Below are 26,146 nucleotides of genomic sequence, written 5' to 3'. Positions count from 1 at the left end.
CCCCTCTGAAGAAAGATTATAGAAAATAATGATACCAGTGTTTGATGACAAGCACCACAAATAGAGCTGTTGAGCATGTGAGGGTGGTCCTCCACTCTGAGCTGTGCGCTGAACGTGGCATCTCTGCGCTGGGAAGGACCGGAGGTCCCTGGACCGGGGAGGGATGACAGCAGAGCCCAAGCTTCAAGCCTGTAGCTCTTGTGCTGTGGTGTCAGGTGGAGAGGCAAAAAACACTTCAGCTTGGAGCAGGGTGCTGGTGGCTTCTGTGCTGAGCATGCTGGTTTAGTCCTTTCTTCTTGCATTAGTAATTGTCCCCATCTCCTCTCAAATCCTCGAGGGCAGCAGAGCTGTGGAATACCTCATTTCTGTTTTGCTGTAGGGAGTTCTTCATTGGCTTTTCATTCTGTTGGGATTGCAATCTGTTTGGATCCTTCTTTTGTGGCGGAAGCTCCAACTGGTCAACACTCAGAGTGCAGTTGCTACCTCTCTGGTCTTATGCAGTGCCAACAGTTGCTCTTTTCTTGCCGGGACCTGTGCCATTTATGGCCCAGTTGCCTTACCATGAGAGATGCACCAGGCCAGCCCTGCTCCTGAGGTTCTTGTTCTGTGAGAGTGTCAGTGCTGCTCAGGTTCACCCCAGCCAAGCTCAGATTGAAGCCTCCCAAAACAAAGCCCTCTCCAACGTGATGTTCTCACCAAGGCTGTGCCGGGTAGTGAAATATCCGTGAGAGAAAGCTGTGGCCAGATGTTGCAAAAGGCTTGGTGTGATAATTAATTATCCACAGCAATTCCCAGGCTGGATGGGTTCTGTTTCAAGTCACTGGTGTGGTTTTTGCCTGCTTCCTGGCCTGGACTTGGTTGTGGTGCTTTGCTTGTTGCAAAAAAGAAGCTGTCCCCAGGAGCCTGGAGGAGTTGTCGTGGTGCACTGCAAAGAGGCTTTTCTCGTGGCAGCGTTTCCCATGGTGTTTGCTCCCGGGAGCTGGCGCGCGCTGCCGCACAGGAAATTCTGGTTGCACCATTATTGCAGAGCCTATTGTTTGGGGCAAGGGCAGGATTTGGTCTTGCTCACATCCTAAAATGTCTCACTGTGTTAAAAGGATGTTGCAGAGTAGCCAGGGCTGCTGGCAGAGCCGCAGAGCTCGGAGCTGGTTTTGCGCAGGCTTCACGCTTAGCCCAGATCCCTGCCTTCCTGCTCAAACTCCCTGCTCGGTGTCTTCACGGGAATCCTCGGGGTTAAAGAAAGCTTGGAGTGAAACCAAAAAGTGGGCATGGGCCTTTACCACAATTTGCAGCTTTTTTGTTCCTTAGCCTGGTCCTGCTTGCAGGTGATAGATGGCAAATGCTTGGAGTGATGCAGAATGCAGGAGATACACAAGCCCATGGAAACCCTGCCTTTGAGGTGCCAAAAGATGTGACCTGGATTGCAGAGGTGTAAATAGGCAGGTACAGCACGTGGCAGGCTCTGTTTTCATCTGCTGCAGCCTCGTGGCATGACCGAAGGTGCCTGTTAACCTGTCCGTGCCTCAGTTTCTTATCTGAGCACTGGAGCAAACACTGCGCTGCCTGTGTTGGCTTTCACTTTGGTCTTTCTCCCTTAACTAATCTTTGTGGCTGAGATGGTTGGCACTGATAGCTGTATTTCCCAGGCTGTGCTAGCCAAGTTGCAAAACACTATTCCTCAGCCCTGTGAGCCACAGGTGCTCTCGCGTGGGGCTGCGTGTAATGTTTTGGCTGTGACTTGCCCGCCGGCAGAAGCATGGGATGGTTGCTCACCCCTGGGGGTTTTCTGCCCAGATTCTCGGCTCCTCCTTGTTGGATTTTTCATTCAGTTTTGGCTGTCATCCCAAAAGAGGGAAAACACCAAACTGGGGCAGGTGTAAAGAGCAAAGCTGCTTGTGTGGCATTCCTCTGCTGCCACACACCAAGGCAGAATTAAACATGGAAGCTCCTGGGGCTTTTGTAAGGTCTATGTCCTGAGAGCTGAGCTTTTGCTGCCCCAGTAAAGCCCTAGAGAGCCCACACGGGCAACTAACCACTCTGTGTGTGGGCTGCACAGAGCTGCCAGGGACCTGACCTGTGCTGAGAGTGAATTTGTTGCCGGAGTCTTGGTTTGGCTACCCTTTGGTATGTATGGGTGAGGAGGTGAGCCCCCTTGGATCTCACATGAGCTGGTGGAGGTGTCATCAACCAGCTGTCAAGGCAGCAGGAGATGTGTGCCAGCTCCTTGGCTGCTGCAGCAAACTCCTGCTATCTGCAATAGACATTGGCTTCAATTTGAAGGCTCTGCTGCATTTCTGGAAACAGGGTGGCTGTTGCTGCTGTGTGCTAGCCTGAGAAAGCAACCCAAAAGGCTTCTCTGATGCTATTAGTGCTGAGTGGAGCAAAGCACGTGCCTGGCAGAGGGATGGAGATCCTGGCAGTAGCAGTCCTGTGTCCCACATCTGAACAAGCTACACTGTGAACAGTTGTAGCTCGTTTGCTCTTGCTGCTCCTCTTACGCTGGGCTGGTGCAGGGTAGCAGCTGATGCCATACCACTGAAACTGGGTTGACATTGTCTGCCAGAGGCCTCATGTACACTCAGAGACTTGTTTGAGAACCATTAATGAGTTTAAAACTGCCCCATTTGACTCGTGGGTATAAAAGATGCCTATTGTGTGTAAAAACAATGGCAGGGATGTGAGCGTCGGCCCCAGCGCCGGGTGCTCGGCTCAAGTGATGTGAAGTCGCACGTTCAGCTGGAGCGATGCAGTCACTGAGCCTCTGCACTTGTGGCTTTGGCCAAGCAGTTGGTGTTGGGCTTCACCATGGCAGGGCCTGGTCTCCTTTGCCCATGCTGAGGCAGAGGATGCCAATGGCTGGGTGATACCAGGGTCCTGCCAGAGCTTTGACAGTGCAGCCTGGAGTGAGGAGGAGAGCATCCTCTGGGGTTCTGAGCAGCACAAGGAATTGGTTTGCACTGGGAGGGAGCTTCCCAGTGAGCAAGGTACCTGCCCCAGAGCCTGTTACCCTCTTCCCATTCCTCCCTTCTGCTGTAGGGAGTTTAACAGTGTTCCTAAGCTTCTATGCTGCTCTCTGATTTCAACGTCATAGACCAGAGTTGAAAAAGACACTGTCAGGAGCAAGAGCAGGTGAGCACCACACACTGTCACTCAGTGATCTTCTGCCATCACACTCAGAGCATCCTCTTACAGATAACAGGGAAAGCCAGGAGAAGCAGCAGGGCTAGAGGTGGTCACCAGCTCCCAGCATTTTCGTGTACGTGGGTGTGTGGGAGCCGGGGAGATGCTGCCTGCAGCCGTGGGGGATGATGGCTGCATGTGATTTCCAGCTGCAGCCATGGGGGATGATGACTGCATAAGATTTCCAGGGAGATTTTGTACCACAGCAGCTGGTGAGTTTACTTTTTACGGTGTAAGTCCCGCCAAAACAATTTCTTCCTGTTATTGCTCCTCCACTCTTAGAGGAGTGATAAGAACCTTCTGCAGGGAGCTGGTTTCTCCCAAGGGCTCTCCTGCTCTGAGCTGGGAGCTTTCAGCAGCGACTTTCCTGCCGTCCTTCAGCTAAATTTCGAAGTTATATTTAGTTAAATCATAAAAGGAACCAAACCAAGGTTCATTTTAGGTGGTATTTCCTATGAATTATCTCTTTAGCCACCCAAGGAGATGGTTACAGATGTTAAACACAGCTTTGAAGACAAAGCTTGTGTTAAAATACATTCAAGTGGAAGCTGAGACAATGTTGGACCTTGGTTGTTTGGTTGGACCTTGGCTGGAGCTGGGGGAGTGCCATGAGTCTCATCACTGCTCCAGCTCAGACCTGGTGACTCCAGCTGACGTTTCGTTGTACCACACTATTTTGTCTCCTGATGCTGAATGGCCTCCAGGGCTGCTGTGTGCTGCAGTGACAATGGGCAGTTCTGCTTCTGGCTGCATGGATACCTCATGCTCCCTGGAAAGTCAAGTACCTTCCTTTCCTACTTTATTCTGGCAGAATTAGGAAGATGATGTGTAGTTTCCATAGCTGGAAAGCTCTACAGACAGGGAGCAATTTGCATGGAAAGCTTTCTCTGTTTCATAGCAATGTAATAGCCTTGCTACAGAAGTGCTGCTGTGTGTGAGTTTCATAGAATCGTTTTAGTAGGAAAAGACTTTAAGGTTTAGTCCAACCCCTCATCTCTCATGGCCAAGCCCACCACTAATCCATGTCCCTCAGCTCCATGGCTTCGCAATAGCTCCAGGGATGGGGACTCCCCCACCTCCCTGGGCAGCCTGGGATAGGGGTTGACAACCCTTTCAGGGAAGAAGTTTTTCCTAATCTCCAGTGTAAATGTTCCCTGGCACAGTTTGAGGCTATTTCCTCTTGTCCTACCACTTGGTACTTGGGAGCAGAGACCGCCCCTGACTTCACTATAGCCTTCTGTCAGGTAGCTGTAGAGAGTGACTGTATCTCCCCTCAGCCTCCTGTGCTCCAGGCTGAATACCCCCAGGGCCCCGAGGGCTGCTCCCCATCAGACTTCTGCACCAGGCCCTTCCCCAGCTCTGTCACCTTTCTTTGGACATGCTCCAGCACTTCAGCATCTTGTAGTGAAGAGCCCAACACTGAACACGGCACTTGAGCTGCAGCCTCACCAGGGCCCAGCACTGGGGACAATCCCTGCTCTGGTCCCGCTGCCACACCAGTGCTGATTCAAGTGAGGATGCCACTGGCCTTCTTGGCCCCCTGGGCATGCTGCTGGCTCATGTTCAGCCACTGTCTGTCAAAGTCCCCTGGCCTTTCCCTCTGGGGAGTTTCCAGCCCCTCTGCCCCAGCCTGGAGTGGTGCCTGGGGTTGGTGTGGCATAAGTGCAGGACCCAGCCCTTGGCTTATGCCAGCAGTGGCTTTCCTGCCATCTTCTGGCACCCTCACTCTTGTCTGCATGGAGCTATGGGGAGGAGGGAGCATATACTTAAAACACAGCTAAGACAAGAAAAAAGCCCAAGAGTGATTAAAGCCAGTGGAACATCCCTCTGGCTTCTGTGGGAATTGAGATGTGCTTGGGTTTTCTGCTGGACAAGCCCATATTCTTAATCACTTTTTTCTTAAAGCACTTCTTTTGTCTCCTGAAGGAAGGAGGGCTCACTTTTTCCATGCTGCTGACGTGAATGGTGAATCACAGCTGTTATGGGAAAGTGGTGTTACTGGGACCAGTAACCTGTCAAAATATTTGCCATCCTCATCCTGCTGTCATCAGGTGCTTTGCATCCCATGTGCCCACTGTGTGGGTATGACTGCAGTTCAGAATGCAGGTTTTATGCTTCTCAAGCAAAGTGGACATGAGGGATTGACTCCTTCCTTAGAAGAACTTTTATTCTGAGGGAGTGATACAGTCTCTATATGGGAGAACCTGCTCATTTTACTACAGGAAGGGGATGTGTCAGCACATAGCAAAGATCTAGCACCTGCCCTGTAACAAGGTGGTTTTGCCTTGGTAGTGAGTGCTAGCTGCAGCCAAGTAAAAAACATAATGCTGCAACACCCTCCAGAACACTCAGCAGATTTTACAGAGCCTGGTAGCACTGGTGAGCTGGAGCCAGGGCTGGCCCAGCTCTGCCTGTGCAGGCAGGTTGAGCAGCAGCGTGGGAGTTTCTGCAGGTCTTGCACTGGCTGAGCAGGGTTTGAATCTAATCACTGACAAAACACGAGCTGGTGTGCCTCAGCTCGCTGAGAGCTGGTGCTGTGTCTCCAACTGGGTGCATGTCCTTGTTAGAAATGTTTCTGCTTGTCTTTTCCAAGTTATGCTGCTGCATTTGCAGCCTGATGCCCAGCTTGCTGTGGCCTGCTGATGTAGAAGATCCAGGGCTTTTCAGAGCTGTGGCAAAGGTATCACCACTGTAATGTACAAAGAATTTATGACATGAGCTGGCAAGTCAGCTTGTTGAGCTTTTGGCATGATAGCAATGTTCATATTGACACTGGAACAAGCTGTCCAGGGAGGTGGTGGAGTCCCCATGCCTGGAGATGGGATGTGAAGTTGTGGAGCTGAGGTGCTGAGGGCCGTGGGTTAGTGGTGGGCTTGAACTCCATCAGCTTAAAGGTCTTTTTCAACCAAAATGATTCTGTGATTCTATATATCCATGCTGTGTAATTTCCTGCAAAAGCTAGATGTTGCCTGCATGTGTTCTCAAATCATTTGTGGTTTTAAAGCAGAGGTGAGGTGAGATGTAAGTGTGCTGGGCTCATCCTTGGAGATGGGGAGATATGTCTTCAGAGGGACTGCAATAGTCACTTTCAGGGTGACCGGTCCTGTCCTTTCCTGCTTATGGTGTCTTAGTCCCTTGCCACCCATAGCAATAAATTCACATGCTGTTGAAAATGAGTTATTGGAGAGATAGAATATAGAAAAGGATAAAATAACAAGATGTCCAGTGCTTGGAACAAAGTCCCCAGCTCTTTGTAAGAAAAGGCTTCTTTCATAAATTATGATGTTTTTAGGGGTTTTAACCCTGAAAAAACATATCCTTGAGCAGGGCAGGGTGGAAAGGCAGATGAGACAGGACCATGGGGCCACCTGTGTGTGCACAGCCCTGTCCCAGAGGCCGGGGTGCGTGGCGAGGCTGCAGCCGGCAGATGAAAAAGCTCATCAGTGGTGATGCTAATTGAAGCTGATGTTCTTCCCTGTGTTCAGAGCAAGCTGCTGCCTCTGTCACCCTGTGGAGCGTGGCTGGCTCGAGCGGGGCCTCAGGGCGTGAGCAATGTGAGCTGACAGCCCCTTTTGCAGGGAAAAGCTGTGTTAGTGAGACCGTGCAGCGGTCCAGACAGCGGATGCACTCACGGTGCCTGGTTAAAAGCTGTTCATCTGGGTTAAGATCTGTATCAGGCTGGTAGGGCAAGCTTGCATCAACAAACTAAGGTTTTGAAGTCTTGGGTTGTGAGATATGCATGCGAGGCCCAGGTCTGGTGGAGCTGGACTGCATGAATGCAGGGTATAACCTACAGCAACAGCAGCATTGTCACCAAAATCAGGCTCCAAACATCCTCCCCCTACAGACGGGTCCTGCAAAAACATCACAGCCAGGGGACTGTGGCTCTGGATGCAGATAAGGATTATTTTGTGTTGGTGAGGGAGAAAGGCAGGAGAAAGGTGTTGGTAATGTCTAGGAGGCATCTTGTGGCTTTTGAGGGTTCTGGGCATGGGGTGGGAATGCCTGGATTTGATGGTATGCCTACCTTGTAGGGAAAAGTTAGTGACAGGTAGATGTCAGATCCTTAAAAGTTCTGTGCCTCTCTGGGGCGAAAAGCCAGGCACTCAGCAGACGTGATGCTTTTCTGGAAACACAGGATTAGTTTTTTCACATGCCTAAAAGCAGTTTTGTTCAAGGCCACCTGCCTTTCCAAATTGGATGTCCTGGAATACAGCAGTGGCCAAATGCCCAGTTCTTGGCCTCTTTGGAACATCATAGAATCATAGAAAGGTAGGGGTTGGAAGGGACCTTTAGTGATCATCTAGTCAAACCTCCAAATATCCAGAAATTGGGTTGATTTTACCCAGAAGCAGCAGAGAAGACTCTTAAAGCAATTGTTTGCTGTTGAAGGTGAAGACATGTGTATGCCTGGTACCCTGATCTCTAGTCTGAGACTTGCCACCAGTTTCACAGCATGGTAAGGCTCCACCTCATCTTTTAGTGAAAAGGCTTGGCTTGATGAATAGGTTTTCTATATTGTGATACTTGGGGAATTGAGGGCAAACCATCAACCAACTGTTCTGTACTCTGCTGTTGTGTTTGTGTTTAGAAGAGGTGTTGGTTGTTGCAGTTTGCTGTGCTAGAAAGGAAAGCTGTGTAGTGGGTTTGATGCCAGCAGCCTGTGGATGAGAGCAGCCCTGCAATCTCTGTTGTTGCCTTTCCCCTTCCCTCCTTTAACACAACGTGTTTGTCCTGTGATGGAGAAACCTGGAAGAATCATAGAATCATTCTTGTTCAAACTGCTGTAAGGAAAAAGGGTGTGGGGGAAAGAGGTACAGGGGAAATCCCACCTGTGTGGCTGCCTAAAAAGAGTAGGTCACTTGGTACATGGCTGGAGACAGAAGCAGGGCTTGGAGAGGCAGTTCAATACAGGTGAGATGCCCTTTGACATCACTGGGGCAATGTAAGGTTGTTTCTGAGGAGTATGCTGAAATAATTCTTGAAATGTCTGAGCAGAACCAGTTGCTGCATGTGCACCCAATCCCTCTGCCTGTGACGCTCAGCTCTTTGTTTGTGATCCTGAGCTGAATGTGCTGAACATACATTAACACAGAAACACAGATTTGCAAGGTCTGTAACTATGGCAATACATCTACAAATGTGACCTTGCACACCTAACTTCAATATTGGCATTGCTGAACTGCCTTGTAAGATGGCACTTATATTTTTTCTAGTAGTAATACCATGTCAAAGAGGAAATATAAATAAACTCCCCAAACAAAAGAAGCAAGGAAAAAATAATTCTTTCAAACATTTGAGCAGGAACAATGGGGTAGGATATGCATTCTCTGGGGAGATCTAATGGCTGAAACCGATAGGAGCACAGTGCCTGCCTTAGCCTGCTTTGTAACTAGCACAAACCTTTGCTCAACTGAAGAGTATTTATAGCAAATGTTATGGCAGAAGCATGTGTGACCTGTAGGCTCCCTGCTAGGGGAAGAGCTTTCCTGTACTGTCTCTGGGATACAATAGACAATTATTTAGACACTATCTTTGTCTCAAGATATAAACAATTAAATGCTGGCTACTGATTTCTGTTGTGATGTTCAGACTCTGGGCAGCCATGCTTTTTTGGAGAAGGGAAGGATTTTTAAGGGACTCGGTGCAGAGTCATGTCATAGCTGTAAAGTTCCTGAGACATCTCTACTAAATGGACTAATTGGGAATGGAAACTAATGTCACAAGCATCATGAAGTTATTGCCTCCCAGCATCCTTAGGAGGGATGACAGCCAGCAGCTTGATGTTGTTCAGCTGACGTTAATGGGGTGTGTATGGGTGTAGACCCCAGAGTCTGCATGTCCTGCTGTGTTGTAGCTCATCACTCTGGTATTAGAGTACCTACATCTGCTACTAGATAGCAATTAAATGTTCTTATGTATAATTAGCTCCTTTCAGCTGATGACTGAGCAGCTTAAATAATCTGCATGTAATGGCAGATATTTCTGTATGGGAATGGCCACAGTTGGTGCCAAGTACTTGAGAAGATAGAGCAAACAGTTATGCATCAGAACATAACCTTGTTCTGGAAGATGACTTGGTTTTGCAAGATCCCTCATTTCACTGGGGGTTCCCTGTGCATCCCTGGAGTCAAGAGCAAAAGTATCCTTTTAGATCTGTTCAGTACTCACCTTAGTTTTATGTTCTATACAACAAAAGAATTTAGAATTGCAAAAAAGGGGCTTATGAAAATGGAAAGTAGTGTGTGAGGGGTCACGCTACCACAAACACAGTGCTGGCTAAATGGGCAAAAGGTATTCTCATCTGCAATTCATGGGTCAGCTGTGTGAGTCTGGAGGAACATTTAGTCACAGGTACAATGCCAAAGGCTTCTGGCCTCTGTGCACAGCTTTACTCTGAAATTCAGCTTCACTAGGAACTAATCTGTTACATTTTCATCTCTTGATTCCAATTAACATGGGCTTTTCCACCTCTGTGTTTTCTTGTTGAGTTTCTCCTGCTCAGCTCTGCATGAGGAGCTAACTGATGGCTTTATTCCCTCTTCAGTGCAGGCACTGCATTTATAAAGCTGTATCTGGCTTGGTGGAAGGTTTTGGGGCCCAGTGTGCTGTGGAGTTGAGTGCTGGTACCCTGGTGAGCTCTCTGCACCATCACACCATTTCATCAGGCCCACCAAATGTGAAGCAGCTCACGTTTGTGATGAGCTGGTCCCTTCCTTGGCAGCACCAGCACAAGTCCAGTTTATCTGTCTCTCGCTCGAGTGCGGGCAGAACGAGTCTCCTGATCTAATTCCATTGTGTTTAGCCGTCGCACAAACTCTAAAGGTCCCCGAAATGGGAAGGAAGTAATGTTTAAATTATACACGAGTGAACTGATTTACTCAAACCAAAGTTTTGAGTTCCGTTCTGCTGAATAAAGGGAGGGCTGGAGCTATCTGTCTGTGCATCTGTCCGTCTGCCCGGCGGGTAATGAATTAACAGAAACACAAACGTGGATCCAGTACTGTAAAAGCTTGGGCTTAAACCAGTGAAAACTCTGTGGGGCAGAAGCATGGTGCCACTGGGAAGGCAGCCTTGTTTGTCCAGTGTTAACTCTCTGGTAGGTTGCCCAAAGAGATGGAGCGAGACCATTGCTCCAGATTCCCTTCTGCCACTGAAAACTCGGTGTTTCAGTAAGCTCTGTCCTCTTCTAACTGGGAAGGGTTTCCAACTGCTCTCCTGTCTGCCTCCTGCTCCTAATGAGGGGGTTTAACTTCCCGTGTAACGTATTTTGCAGAGCATGTAAAGGCTGGTTGAATTCTATGGTTGCTTCCTATGGACACTGGCTCAGTGCTCCTCAGGGAGCCCAGCACCGGAAAGCCGTAACTGTACTTGCTAATGGCCTGGAGATCCCTTTTGCAGATGTTTCACCCAAGTCTCCTCTTCTCCATGCTCCTTCCACCTCTAGTTACAAAAACTAGTGTGCAAGCTGCAGGACTGCCATGCCTGGCCAAAGCCCAGCAGCAAACTGTCCCCCTTGTCCTGTAAACAGAAGATGCTCATTTTTTGTGGAGGCTGCAGCAGTTTGTGGTGTGGGCTGTTACGAGCTGGGGATCTGCTGGCAGAGACCTGCTTGAGGCGGAATCTGCCAGGTGGGCAAGGGCTTGAGTGTGGCTGCTCCTGCCTCATCATCTGGGGGCACGCTGTGAGAGCGTGACCACGGCTTTGCGGTGGATCCTGGCTGAAATGTCTGTGGAGACTAAACAGAAAGGGGGTGAAGTCACGATTCTCTATTTATTTGACCTAAATACACTGAAGTAACTGTACCCTCATGAAAGAGATAATTTCCTGTCGCTGGAGAGCTTAACATCTGTTTCCTCCCATTTTTTTTTGGTGGTAGAACATGGCAACGGAAGAACTGGCGGGGTTTTCTTTCCTCTTTTTCTTTTGTGTAGCAATAGGCACTGAATGCTTGGGCTAAGTAAGCTCTCCGTGAGCAGACAGGTTTTTCTCAAGGGTTACATGATCATTTGTTCTCTATTTTCTCTCCTTCCTGCCTCCCCCCCACCCCTCCTGGAGAGGAGCGGATACACTGAAGCCCAGGCAGGAACTTCCTTAGCTCAGCCATGCCTTCTGGCAGGCTGCACCGCGTGCCCTCGCCCCGTCACCCCCCTTCCCCGAGAAACAATGGCCAAAGGCTCCTTCTTGTTTGTTATTTTGGATCCCACAGAGGAAGAGCTGAGTGGAAGATTGTGTCCCCGGGGGCCCTCAGTGCATTCCAGCCCCAGCTGCCGCCTTGCGGGACTGCCGACACCTTTGCTGCGCCTGTCCCCAGGCCTGGAGCACAAAACGGCAGCACTGTGTGGTGTTGGGAGTGGCCAAGGGGTTTTGAGGCAAATTTAGCACTGCCAAAAGGTGAGGGAGAGGGATGGAGAGCCTCCGAGGGGCGTCTTGAGTCATTGCTCCGCAGCAAGAGCAGATCCTATCCTTTGAGTGTCCAGCACAGCACAGGTAGTGATGATGCCAAGGGGAGCTGGGCTGTTGTACCAACTATTTTGACATGGCTGGAACCCTCTCGTATGCTGCTGGCATCTCCTTTTCAGTCAGGGTGTAGTGAGCCTCAGACCCTCTACACCCCTGGCAACAAAACACCTCGAGGTCAGTCTCAGGTCTCTCCAGGTGCTTTCTGTCAGACTCTGCAGTGGAGAGCACCTTTCTCACACAGGTCCTGTCCAGGCTGGCCCAAGGGCTGCAGTACCACCAATCTCCTCTTTGATGTCTTCAAAGCTTGTTATTCCTGGTTAAGGTGGTTTTTCCTTCAGGTCACCTCATGGAGAGGATTTACAAGTTGACTGTAACCTGGCATGTGCATTCTCCAGAATCCCACAGTGCCTAGGAGTGCCTGGGGTTCCTTTCATTGACTGGTGGGGACGTGGCTGTTATTGAGTGCATCTGTTGAGATGTACAGCATGCCACCCAACGACTGATCACCTTGGAGCATGTTCTTGTGTGGCATTCCCAGTTAGTTTTTTAGCCTTAAAAACAATTATCAGAATAAGGCTCACAACACACAGCAGTATGAACAGTCTGGTTACATAAGGACATGCAAGTAACTGAAAGGCTGTTACGCCAAGGCTATAAAGACCTGGCCTGGAGGAGGGGAAGGGGTAGGTGCCAGTCTTTCCACAAAGTGTGCCTTGGGACAAAATAAGGTAATTACTGATTTTCTCCATGAGATGGTTCACAGACTACTGGGACAGCAGCAAGGTGGGACCCAAAACTAGAGAAGCTGAAGTCCAAGTGCTTTTATCATAGCCCTCCCAAGTGAAGCAAAGCAAAGAGACAACACAGCAAACAGCAAAAATTGAAAGTAGTCATTAACAAGCCTTGGAGTTTATTGTACAGTGAAAAAGGGATGAAGCACTGGAATGCATGGGGAAATGTCAGCTCCCAAAGTAAATGTGCCAATGTCACAATCCACAGCAGCTGGTCAAATACCTAAATAAGTGTAACAGAAGTTTAATCAAGCTCACACCAATCACCTCTGTTGTTACCTTGAGCCCCATGTGGGTAGGCTGCCAAGCACTACAGGGCTGCTCACTCACTGCCCTGCCATCCCTCCCCCCAGCCCACAGTAGGATGGGGGAAGAGTAAAAGCAAGAAAACTTGTGGGTTGGGATAAAAATTGCTTAATAAACAAAGGAGAAGTGGAAGAAAAGGGAAAGGAACCACACAATGCAAAGGGAATTCCCTCACCATCTCCTATGAGCAGCCTGGTCTTTGGCCAGTTTTGGAGCAAAAGGTAGATGGCCAGCCTATGTGGGCACCCTTATTTTGCTATGGGTGTAGATAACTCCTGTAAATTTACTCAGGGCCAGTGCAGAAGAACAAAATTGCCCAAGAAAAGCATCAATCCCAGCATAGTGTCACAGCCCTGATTGCTTGGGCCTGATTTGGCATCCTTTGTCCACGTGAACTGTTAACTTCAGTGGGAGTTACCTGGGCCCGTGATGTGACTTCTGCTCTTGTCTTGTTCAATCCCACTTAAAAGAAGCAAAATTGCTGTTACTCCCACTTGCATCATGCAAGAAAAGCCTTGTTGCCAAGGAAATGTTACATAATCATGCATTGGAAACAAAGAACTTAGTTTTTTTTCTTAAAGATTTTTATAATTCAAGAAAAAAAAGAGAAAGAGTTTGGCAATTGTAGCCATAGATACAGGTGTTTGCTTAACACACTTAGTGCTGTTTGCTTTGGGTTTTGTGCAGTCCTAACTTACTTGTCCACCTCAGCAACCTGCAAAAAGAAAGTGAATTTTCACAATGAAGGGGTTACTGCTTGTGTGATGGGAAGAACATCAGGGTGGGCAGGGTAGGGACCTGCAATAGCTCCTGTAATTTGGAGCACTTCTCAGTGTTTGATTGATAGCTGGGGCTTTATGAAACTGTTTTCCTCACCAGGTAAAGTAATGTGTGTTTTGTAGACCAACCAGGGCCACCAGGCTGAGCCACCCTCTCTGGGCTTGAGGCAATTGGGAAGGAAGTGGAAGATGTGTAAGGTAATAGCGTTGCCTCATGTCTTCTGTGGTCTGAGTCCACCACATAGAGACGGCAGTCACAGCTTTGCTGGTGAGCTGTACTTATTCTAACTTGACATCTGCAACGGTACCTGCAGCCCAAGGAGGGGAAAAATAAGAAGGCAGTTGACTAACTCATGTAGTGTTTTGGTTAATAGGTGTTCTCAAGAATACATTCAAAGTGTTTCTTCAAAACCTCCTCCTCCTGTGCCCCAGATGGGGCAGTGGTTCATCAGATATTCCAGCAGCCTTTCTTCTCCATACTCAGATTTTGTTTTGTCATTATGGGTTTCATACCCTTGAGTCTGTGTGATTTGGTTGATAAGGCCACCTTTCTGTGTGTGGCTTATTTAAAGCATAGGTTTCCCACAAGCATGCTGCTGGTGTGTGTTTGCACAGTGGCAGCTGTATCAGTTGATGGAACACAGCAGATTTTGGCACTCAGTCAGGGAAGACTGACCAAAGCTGGATGAAATTTATCCAAATGCAGAAGGTTTGCTCTGGGTGAGGCAATGCCAGTGCCTGGATTTGGTTCAGGTGATGGTGCTGTACAGCTGTGAGTTGGTTCCTGTTGAGGTTAGACAGTGATTTCAGTGTGCCCGGTCCAGCAGGCTGAATTGGTGTGAATTAATAACAAGGTGCTTTCCTCACACGGAATATTTACTAGCAGCGGGTCACGAGGCCTTGTGAGCATCATGCCTGTGTCCTGCTGTTTTATTATCCCTCAGGGAGAGCCTTGTCAACTGTGACAAGAGCAACTGTGGTGGTTTCAAGGATGAGGAGAGGTTCAGGGGAGGCTGGGGTGGATGGCAGAGTAGAGTGGAATCACCCCCTATCTGCCTACAGTGCTCAAGTCTGGCTTCGTGGTGGCAGCTTTAAGTCATGTCTGGTTTAAAGCTGCTTTAAAGAAATCAAATGTATATATTGTTTCATTTTTAAAGCCACACTTATGCCTTGCATTTCTGGGTTGTGTTGCTTCTCTGAGGAGGGCAATGCAGGATCTGTCTCCTCTTAGAGACTCTCTTTTGCTTGACACATGAGAAGCAGCCTCTCCTCTGTGCTAGCGTCCCACCAAAGACTTTGCAGACAAGCCTCTTCCCTTTGAATCTTCTTTCTTCATGCAGGATCCACCCAGCCAAAAACAATAAAACATAGAACTGGAAGGAGAAAACAAAAAAGAAAAGGAACCTCTTGTAATTTTTGTCTTTTGCTGCCAGTTGGCTGCACAACTTGAAAGTACTCAAATGCTCTCTTTTTTCACTCCTTCAAATCCATTCAAATGTGTTACTCTTTAAATTGCAGCAGGGATGCCTGTGAATAACTTGCAGACCCAGAGCAGCAGCCTGGGGAATGAGAAGCTGATCTCCTCAAGCACCAGATGGGAGGAACAGTCCTGCTAAACCCTTTTTTTGGGGGGGAACAAAAGCTTTCTGTGGTCTCTGTACAGACCCAAGGCAACAGAGCTCCTATGTGAATGTGGGCTACAGGGTTTAAGTGGTGGCAGGTGTTGCTGAGGCTGCAAAACAGGCCTGGGGAAGCATATTCTTGTTTAAAATTCCCATCATGGCAGGTACAAAAAGGCTGAGTAAATAGATGTCCAAAGCAGAGTGGGGCAGAGTGTGTGGAAGATAACTGCTACGTGGTTAGGCTGTGTATTTGGCAATATATGGTTAAACTGTGCAACTGTGTGGAGTGTATTTGGTTGGTACCTGGAGGCTGTGGGGGCTGCTCTGAGGAAAGGAGGGGGGCTTTCCAGTGCTGGGCATGGCCACTTCCACAACAGTGGCCACATCATGGCCCAGAGCAGAGTCAGCAGTAGCTTCTCTGGCTGAGCATTGGGCTGTGGGTGGTGAGCACTTACATGAGGCATCACTTGTTTTCTGTATCCCTCGGCTGTCATTATAACTCCTTATCCTTTGTGATGTTCTATTAAATTGTCCTTATCTCAACCCACAAAGCTCTAGAATTCACTCTTGATTCTCCTCACCATCCTGCTGAGGTGGGGAGGGGTGAGTAACTCTGTGGTTTGGTTATTGTCAGCCGGGGCTAAACCACCACAGTGAGGAAAAAAAAAGTGAGAAAGAGAATCCCAAGGTCAGTGAAGATGGGAGGGAAGAGGTGCTGGAGCAGGGAGATGTTCCCTGACAGGAGTCATGGCCCGTGGAGAGCCCACGCAGGAGCATGGGAAAAGCATGAGGAGAAATGAGAGGCAGAGAGGAACTGTTATGTCTTGACTGAACCTATCCCAATTGCCAGTCCCCCTGTGCCCTTTGGCAGGGAGGGAGAGCCAGCAGGAGTGAAGGAGGAAAGCTGGAACCATGGGAAAAAGGAGTAAGATGGTGTGGTAGCTTTATCTTTGTTTCTCCAAATCGATTTTAATTGACAATAAATGAAATTAGTTTTCTCCAAGTTGAGTCTGTTTTGCCTGTGACAGTAACTGGGAAGGGATCTCTCCCCCTCTTTACATCGACCCATGAGCTTTTTCATCTTACTTTTCCCTCCTGTCTTTTTAGGGGAAGGGGGATGATAGCGTGGTGAGTAGCTGGACACAACCCACCACAGTAGCAAACAGCTAATCTTTTGCTACTCTGGTGCCAAAAATGCTTAGCACAAGCCCTGTGCCATGGCTACAGTAGAAGCCAAATGACTCTTGTTCATGAGAAAGCAGGATAGTAGTTGTTTCTGTTAAGGTTTTTGAGCTTACCTGGCTGTGCTCTTATTCTTTGGGGCCTCTTGTCATCTGCAGAGGTCTTGTGGCATATTGCTTCTTGAAGATAGATGTGCTGCCAAGGTAGAATGAGGCTTGACTGAATGCAAGAGTGAGCTTTGCCTTGTCTGTGAGTTATCCAGGGCAATAGCTGCTGCATTAATAACCTTTGTTTTAGTAGAAATTGAGTGTAAAAGGTTTTTTAATACATATGAGGATTGTTCATAGAGGACTAATAGTAAAATGAGAGTGTGAGTGAAGTTCATGCCGTTGTGCCAGAGTGCTGCAGTGTGCCTGTTCTCTCTCTGCTCAGGGGGAAATGGAGAGTTTTTGTTGTCAAATCCATGTTTCTTGTTCCTACTCTTGTTTCCTTCCTCCTCCTGAGAGCAGGATTGGGAATTGAGGGAATTTAACCCTGTTCAGTGTCTGGCGTGTAGTTCTGCATGGCAGCAAACCCAGGACCACCTTGTGAAGCTGTAGCACTGAGACAGGGCAGAGGTGCACCAGTGCAATGGAAGCTTTAGGACCTGTCAAGCAGGAGTTCAAATGTATTCCCACAAAGAGTCTGGAGTGATTTCCATGGCTGTTGCAGTATGGGGTACTTGTTTTAATCCTTTTCGTTTAGGCTGGAGCTCACTTGAGGGAAACATGTGTGTTCTGTGTAATGTTGAGTGGTGGCCAAGCAGCTTTCATTTAGCAGTCCAATCCCTACAAGGGATTCCCGTGCTGGTGCTGTAGCTATAGTAGGAAAAAACTGGCTTGGCTATTCCATGAATTTTCTGACATTGTAGTATTTCAGAATCACATTGGTGCCAGCAAAAGGCTCATCCTGACTTTGAATGCCTGCCTGGAGAGACTGAACTCACTGGGAGGACATTGTTGGTTGCTGGCAGATGAGGCTGGTGAAGATGACGGTGACAAGCACAGGGATGCTGTACTGTAATTTCCTCTTTCCCACTCTGTCACGTACTCTGACGTATTTAGAGTCGTGGCCATTTGCAAAACAAAGATGTGATTGATGGTATTCCGTGTATACTTTGTGGTAACTGTATTAATGCAGGAAGTTTCTTTGTGGTCACTAAATCTTCAGTCATTTGTATCATATTTAAGTTGCTTTAAAATTTATGTGGTTCGTGAGCAAAATTTTGGCTTCACTGAAATCAAGGGCAAAACCGCCACGGCCACTGGGATAAGATTTGACCTGTGATGCTTAAACAGATGTGTCTTCTGTCTTCTAAACTGCACCTAATTGTATTCCTTTGTTCTTTTTTCCTTAGGTCTTGTGAAGAAATCAATCTGAAGACAATGCATCTCTGACACCTCATACCAGCTGGCAAGAGAGGGAGATGGAAGTCAGAGAAGGCCAACGGCATCCTGGCCCTGTGATAGCTCCCAATGGATACACAAACAGGATTTTCCAGGCAAAGATGGATAAAGGGAATACTGATGTGTTGGAGCTCTGTGGTGCTGAGCACTGCAGCTCCAGCAACGCAGTCCCGAATGAACGAGAGAAAACACCCAAGTATAAGGCACCAACCAAGGGCAACTGGATTTGGAATTTTGTTAGACGAAGGAAAGGACTCTCTACAAATAAAGGAAGACCTCAGTCCATGATCCTCCTGGGAGTTACCTCTGAGGTCTCAGAAGTAAAAAAAACATCCTTCATGGACAGAGTGAGGCCGTTAAAAAAGGGAAGAACCTCCAGGATGCTTAAGAATGCGGATTTGACAGCATCCAGAGTCCAGATTGGTTGTGACCCAGAGGAGGACCATCATGGCAGTGGGCAAAGAGCTGTGTACAGGGTTAAGAAGCTGGGTGATGGTCGGAGGCCTTCCCGCCACTCGTACGCGGGGTACATCGATGATTCGGATTCTTCTTTAGAAGACATAGACCTGAACATCAGCAATCCTGAAATTAATGCCAACGAAAGTAAATGTCTCAGGGATATTAGCATTGAGTTACACAGTGAAGATAATGATAGTAACTGTCACAGGACACCAGCTAGAAAGAGCGAGTCTTTGAATTTTGAAAACTCCAAGAGTCCTGCAATTACAGAAGGGGACAATCAAAAGAAGTGTACTGTGCTCCCACAGGAGACCAGAAGAGCAAGGAGCTCTGATGTCTGGACCTATCTGAAAGGAATTACCTTGACTAGCAAAGATAATTCAAAGCTTCCAGATCAAAGGGCCGATACCAATTTCCAGGATATAGAAAATACAGCAGATCATTCTACTTATTTTGACTTTGATAGGAGATGTGAGGAGAATCCCAGCCAGCGGAAAAAATCAACCAGTGCCACCAAAGCCACTCACTTTGGAGGTGTTGTAAGGTTCTTCACCAGTGTGGCTGAGACAGCTCGGAGACTGCGAGGCTCCTCAAGGGCGTTTTCACCTGATGAGAAAAGGCCTCAGTGGAGTTTCCGAAACCGGAGGCAGGATGTTACCTCTCACAAAGAGGGTTTAGTTATTGAGAATGAGAATGCAAGGGCCTTCTGCACGGTGGGAGCGTGTCTGCAATTCCCAAGTGCCCTAGGTGACATGAGCTTTGAGAGTTTAGTGGGGAAGGAGCCCCCACACCGTTGTAGAACTACAGAAGTATCCCAAGACATTGGTTCCTCTGCTTTGGGCAGCAAGAATGGTAGATTTAATGAAACATCACTTTCTCCTCTTGGACCAGAACCATCCATTTCCCACTTGCCAGAACTTGCAGGTGACTCTTTCACTGAGCTAAATACTAAAGACCTCTCTGAGGATCTGATTGACTTTCCAGAGACAACTCTGACTAAAGAGGTTCAGGATTCAGGCAGTACTCCAGAGAAGACAGAGGTTGTGGACCAGGACTTGACAAGTTCTCAAGGTCTTCGTGTTAATAATCTGGATACTGCAGACCTGAGCCATTCTTCAGTTGCATATGGTGACTCTTTTGTAGTGACTGAGGCTCTGATCCACTTTTCGCAGACATCCCTCGCTAAACTCGATACTGAGGATGTGACTTGTGCTTCAGTGGTTGCTAAAAATGTGAATCTGTCTCCAGCACTGGCTCAGGAGCTTTCAAAGACAGAACTGGATATGCAGGACTTGAGAAATCCTGAGCTGTCTTTGCAAGACTTGTCTAAAAGTGAGCTGGGGCTTCAAGACTTAGGCAGTACTCTGGAGAACACAGAGGCTGTGGGAAGGGACCTGCCGTGTTCTCAAGATGTTCCTGTGAATAATCTGTGTGCTGAGGACTCGGGCTGTTCTCCAGCTGCTGCTGCTGACTCTTCTGCAGTGACTGTTTTAAATTGTGCACCAGATAAAGGAGAGGTTGTAGAGCAGACTGATTGCTGCATGAAAGAGCGTGGAACCATTTCATTCATAGAGCAGAACTCTGTAGAGATAAGCGATGGAGAGGACCAGTTTGACTGTGACGACGACTTCCGTCCCTTCCAAGTACACGTCTCTAGAGTTGTCTCTTCCGGACGGCTCAAAAATGGAAAGGTATGAGTAACTTTTACTATGTTTTCAATAAGGCCATGCTCTTATGTATCTTATGAAGATGGTTTGCACTTGAGGGCATTTTTATCTGTCTCTCACTGGGATTGTCAGTTGCGCAGACTGTCAGGTGAATGATGGCAGCTTTTATGTCTGGGGGGAGTCAAGTCAACAGGCATATCCCTGAGCTTTTAGTGTTAACCTCCAGAGTTGCTCCTCCTACAACCCTTTGGCCATTTGTTAGTTTCATTGCCTCTAGAAGGGTCCTGTAGCAGAAATTTATGTATTTCTAGGTACTACCTTTATTTTTTTTCTGATCTGCTTTGAGTTCATTTGAAGTAGAAACTTGTAAGGAGAGTGATGAATTGAGAGTTTTGGAGTGTGCTGTGGGCAAATGGCATTCAGCAATTACATTATGGCCTTTGTGTTTTCTCACCTAAAAAAACAGTAAAAGTGGTGGCCTTTTGTTTTTATTAGGTGATGCTGGTTACAACAGAGCATGTAGAATACCCAGCAGAGTCCTGGCATGCAATGTAAGAACAGAAAGAAAACCCCAGAAGAAGAGAAAATGTGGCCCATGTCTTGTAGAGCTCATCAGATCACTTCTCTGGCAGATCTAAATGAGTTCTCCCTGTTCCAAACCTGTCAGATGTTGTAAAACAAAGCCTTTCTAAGGGCCTGGGGGCATAGTGTCAGTAAAATACCTTCCTAACGTGACTACATGCTGAGTAGGGGCCCAGTCAGACTTGCCTTGTATTTATCTCTACACAAGATGACATAGCCTTTTGGATGTTAAATACCCAGCCCTAAGTGAAAGGTGGGCAGTGGTGGTGGCTCTGATTATATGGCAGTGCATTCCTGTTTGTTACAAGCCTTTAAAACTGTCAAAACATTTAAGTGGACAGTACATTTTGGACTGGGTTGTGAGTATTACAAGTCTGTCTTGTCCAGCTTAACGCTGGGAAACCCCAGAAGTCCTGTGGATAAGGGGATGAGAAAAAAACCTACTGGAGCTGACAGACTCCCTCATTAACTCCTATCCATCGGTGTAGTACCTCTGCACGTATCTGTGTGTGTGGGGCAGAACCCTGTGAGCAGTAGCACTCAGCTATGCCAGGCTCATGCTGCTCTATGCCAGCTGTGGACTCGGTGTGGGTGCATGGCCAAGCTGTGATGGGATCCACTGTGAAGCCCAGCTCTTTTGAGGCCCTGCTGATTAGGTGAGGCTCAAATTATGGGTTTTTTTGGAATTTTTTAAGATGCCAGGTAGGGAAATTGGGTCATGAAGAAACTTTCTCCTTTCCTTTTGGGCTTTGACAGAGGTGATGACATTGTTCGCTGTTGGAAGATGGGTCACTGTAATTTCTGAGCCAAGAGGGGAAGTGTTTGAAAATTGGCAGCAGATTAGAAATGCTGGGGGAGGGGGAAAAAATCTGAACTTCTGACTCTCAGCTAAAATGGGCAGCACCATTGTTAGTTATTCCTGGATTTGTTTTTCTGCTCCATTTTGTGTAATACAAAAAAAACAAGACAAGCTCGCTGTGTAATTCCAGACAGTTATGAAGTGGGGGTGAATAGTGGTTAGTTACTTCTTGTGGTCTCTGGAAGAAATATTTTAGGAGGAGCTTGAATGAGAGGGCTGTGGTTTGATATCCCTTCACAGGGACCAAGTTGAAAGTATTCTTGGCAGGAGCAAGATAACAGTGACATGAAAGGATTGAGTGGAGCCAAGGAGAATATTGGCAGTCTTTTTTGAGAGCAGCCACATCTCTGCTAGCTGAGGGCAGTGGCTGTGTGTCTAATCGCAGAGCTCTCAGGGCAAAATCTGAGCGATTTCCCAGGTCATCTGTGTGAACAGGAGATGTGGTAAGCCCCAGCTCAGCTGTTGCAGCTCACAAACATCAGCAAGAAACTTAAATATGGTGCTTGAGATAACTGGACAGGAAACCTCCCCCAGGTTCCCGTCAAGTGTGGTGATAGCAGGACAACCTCCGGACTGCCGTGGCTTCCGGCCTGACGGAAGGCCTGATGCCTCCAGGCAGGAGCAGCAGCACGATGGGAAGGGAAAGCATACGGTCTGCCTTGGTTTGGAAACATTTTTACATCCCAGAAATTCAGACTAGAGGTTTAGAACTGCACAGTGGCAGCGTCAAACCCAGAGCAGTCAGGAGTGAGGCTAAAGGAGGGATACTTCGGGATAGGAGGGACCTAGAGAGTCTGCCAGCAGCTCCAGTAGCAAACGTCCTGAGATACCCGAGGGATTTACTTGCCTGTCTCTCATCAGGGAGTGGCACTCGGAAACGTTTCACCAAAAATAAACATGCAAGAGGAATAACTTCAGCCTGAGCATGACAGCGGCAGCAGACTCCAGCCTTTTATTGTTTTAGGGCTAAATCCAGCTCTTTGCTGGCACCTGTTCCCCAGGACAGTTGTTGGCCCTGCTGCCTCCACTCCGGGCTGCTCTGCATTAATTGAAGGATTTGTATTTCAAGTGAAATGCTCAGCCACAAGTAGGGAGAAGGTGCTGCCAGGATGGGATGGCTTGGCTTGGTCAGCTGCTGTAAGCAAGCGCTCCAACAGTTATAAAGTGTGTTAACAGGGTAGAGCAGGAATAGCTCAAGGAAATAAGTTCAAAACAACCTACACTTTGTCCCACAAAAAGCACAAAAGCAATAGTTTTCACTGAGAGAGATGAGAGACTGAGGCTGGTGTAGCACAGAGGATGCTGGAGTGGGGTTTAGAGGACCTGCACATTGGTCCTAGCAGTACAGCAAATCCATTTAGCTGTACTCTCCTGCAGTTATCACCCCTGTTTCTTGCTTTCCTAGGCTTGCCTTTTAAAATTGGAATGCCTTTGGGCAGAAGCTGAGTGATGATTCTGTGTTACAAGCAAGTAACAGCTCAGTAGGATTTGGTCTTAATGCTGTAAAGGAAATAGCATTGCAAGCAGCATTTAATAAGAAGAGCAACTGTAGAAAGGTAGAAAACCACTTCTCAAACTGTCTCTTCCTTAGTTTTTTCAGACCACAGCCCAAATTCTCATTTGTTCTGGGAACCTGTGAAACAGTGGAGATTAAAGACATTTTTAATAACTGAAAGAACAGCAAAGGTCAAATTAGATTGTCAATGGGAAATAAATTACTGATTTCACTGTTCACACAGCTGCAATTCAACAGTGAAAGTGCCTTTCTTATTTTGAGAGGTATGAGAAATAAACTGAAAGATGACATAGAGGTTTTACTATATTTTGGATAGTTTAAGGTCCTCATGCTCAAACTATCAAACTTTCCATTTTCCATGTCCCTACTGAAGTGAATTATCCTCACCTCACCTCTGAAAACCTCACAGCATCCTAGCAGGAAGAATGCTGCTGCAGGGAGTCAGGCATTGCCCCAGAAGTTCTATTTGACCACTTCCAGTAGCTCGAGACAATGCTTTGGTGGAAGGAAGCTTTGATACCTCATAGGTATCATACTTTGTGGTTCCATCATTTCTGCTGGGGTTTCAAATCATGCAATGGTTTGTGGCAGATTTCATACCTCCTTTGAGAGTGACATGAAGAAAGATTGTAAAGTATACATCTAAATATATATTTCAGGCGTCGCTTTAGAGGTTTTAGGACTCAGAAACTTGAATCAGGCTTGTTGCTAACAGAGTCTATCCTCCCTGCTCGTGCCAGAGTGTTTTTCCTTGTGGCAGCCTTGCAGGGAAGGAGCAGAGGGCTTTCATCGCAGTCTCTCTGTGCCCTCTGCCGGCTCATTTGTGAATTAAGAGTTTATTTTTACAGCGCTGAAAACCTTATCTTTTTCCCTAGGGGTCTGAATTTTATCTCCAGAAGGTTTACAGACTGCAGCTTGCTGCTGTTGAGGCTGCGTGCAAGCACCGGTTGGTTTTGTGATGCCATTTTCCAGGGGAATTGTGATTGCCAGAAGTGTGAAAATGAGACTTGTACAGGCTGCTCAGCCTGGGCAAAAGGTGTCTGTCTCACAGGATGAGATGCCAGGCTGAGCTGGGATGCCAGGCTGAGCTGGGATGCCAGGCTGAGCTGGGATGCCAGGCTGAGCTGGGATGCCCTGGGTTTCCCAGCCAGTTTGGTTTCAGAGCCCTGTAAGATGCTGTCTGTTCAAACTGGGACCTCCCAGCATCCCAGCAGATGGTTCCAGGTGTTCCTCTTGAGGGACCATTGAGCTTGTTCTGCTGAGCCAAGGTGCCTTAAAGGTGTGCTCTCTGTCGCAGAGTGGTCAGGCCACGGGCAGCCCGTGGCGATGGCACAGGACTGGTGCTTTCACGGCGTGAGGAGGGTTTGTGATCTCTCCACAATGGCTGTGCGCTTGGTTGTTCTGTGTGGGAAAGGCAGAGCCTCTCCCTGTGCGGTGGGTCTAACTGGAAGCACAGGATTACTGATTTGCCTGAGTGTGCACATGCCAGAGGATGTGTTTGCAGATTTGCTGTCTGATAGCTGGGGCATAGCTCAGATCCTCCCACAGGTTTGGAGTTTGACTTTAGTGCCGCTGCTGCCATTTCATGAGAGGAAGATAAAGCAACTTTCTTTTTCTGTGTTTGATGAGAAATTGCAAGTGATGTGCAACAAGTTCTCACGGGGACTTTTAGCTTGAAATTGTTTTATTGTCTCTCTGTTACAGAACTTGTGGGAGCAGCTGCAGAAATGGGGCTGCTGAGTGGATTTGTCTTTTCCCTCCCCACGGTGTTGAATGACACTAACCAGGAAATGGGTATTTCTGAGAGCTGATCTATCCATCTCCTGGTTATTGGCAGTAAACTGGCTCATGTCTCAGCCTACTGCTGGTAGTTGTGCTTACAAAAGACTTCATCATGCTTCCAAATTAAGAAATAGCACTTTCTAAATCCTTCTGTTGCCAAAAGACCGTGGTTCAGTTTAGTTGCAGAATGAAGATTCTGTGTATTCATGGCTTTTAATATGGTTATGTCTGACAATCATCTTATTTTTAGAGGAGACAAAAACCTCTAAAGCCTATCTCCAAGCTGTTCAGATTTTAGTATTTTTAATAAGCATGAGGTGCTAACAAAATCTTGAATTAAAGCTTATATTTAGTGCTATCTATAGTGGGATATTTTTTTGGGGAAATGTATTTTTAGCACTGCCAGGGAAAGGCAGGTTGAGTTTGCAAAGCTCATAGGCTTTACATGTACACATAGCCCGCCACTGAACATGTGGATAATTCAGATTTCCATGTGTTGTCTTCATCTAGTTCTCAGCATCAAAGTATAAACAAGCCAAGAGTGCCATCGGAGTAGTGATGTGACTGGGGACCTCTGGGCATTGCTGGCCTATATGTTACGAGGGACTATGTGTCCAAAACTTCTCTGGGCAGAAGGTTTGCTGTGGCTTTTACCTCCTCCCAGCTGTTACCCAGTCAAGAGAAGCATGCTGGGTCACTGGACATGATGCTGGGAGCAGGGAATGGGAGATCAAGCCTTACTCCCCCTGTCCCTTTGGGATAATTATAGCCTGTCTGTTTCATTCTTTATCTGTAAATTAAGATAATAGGACATCAGTGAAAGGTGGGGTTCCTGGACTCTTGAGGACAGATACACTGAACTATGTGAGGCACCCAGTTATTAGCAGGGCTGTGGAAGTATGACATCTGTCTGTAGCCGAGACTAGAAGCCTCCTAGTGAGGAGCACCTGTTTTTTTCTGGCCTTTGTAGCTGATTTTTCTGTTGATTTTTTTCACTTGATTTTACAGCTCTTGGGTTGCAGGAGGTTTGGTGCATTTGTGTTAGACCTCTATTAGCAGCTGAGCAATGTAAGAGCTTTTGAAGGACAGTCTGTGAGTCTTATACCTTCTTTTGCAATTTTGTAGATTCAAATTCATCTACACTTGGAGAGTCCTTTCTCTCTCTAGAAGGCTCTTTACGGTCCCACTGACTCCAGTAGCAAAGCAGTGCTGTTATGTTTATTTATCCCCTGAGGATGCATCTCCTAGTTCATTTCAGTTGCCCACTGTGATTTGAATATACTAATTGCTCCTAATGACCCTAAGCAATCTCATCTGGGGCCTCTATACCACACCCCTGGGCCTATCAGCCTGTTTAAGCTCTGCCCTGGGTTGTCCTTGAGCTGCCCGGGAGGAGTGCTGGTTTCTACTCAGCTGTGGCTATGCTTTTGCCTGGCCATGGGCCCTCCTGGGCTAGACATCAACCTGAGGCTTTATTTCCTGGCTTGACCTTGGAGTTGCCTCACCACTATGG

The 26,146-nt window shown here is 47.5% G+C and overlaps 1 protein-coding gene across 1 annotated transcript in view; it reads left to right on the top strand.

The window, feature by feature from the left end:
- Positions 1-26,146, top strand: part of ARHGEF9 (Cdc42 guanine nucleotide exchange factor 9) — a 196,573-nt gene that overhangs the window by 4,441 nt on the left and 165,986 nt on the right. The window contains exon 2 of the mRNA XM_062006749.1: positions 17,720-19,918. Within this exon, the coding sequence (XP_061862733.1) occupies positions 17,789-19,918 (2,130 nt within the window). The 5' untranslated portion in view covers positions 17,720-17,788. The remainder of the gene's footprint in view (positions 1-17,719; positions 19,919-26,146) is intronic.

Source organism: Colius striatus, chromosome 13 (assembly GCF_028858725.1).
Source record: "Colius striatus isolate bColStr4 chromosome 13, bColStr4.1.hap1, whole genome shotgun sequence".
Lineage (NCBI taxonomy): Eukaryota > Metazoa > Chordata > Aves > Coliiformes > Coliidae > Colius > Colius striatus.
The sequence above is the reverse complement of the archived record's forward strand: the minus strand, read 5'-3'. Positions and strand labels throughout refer to the sequence as shown.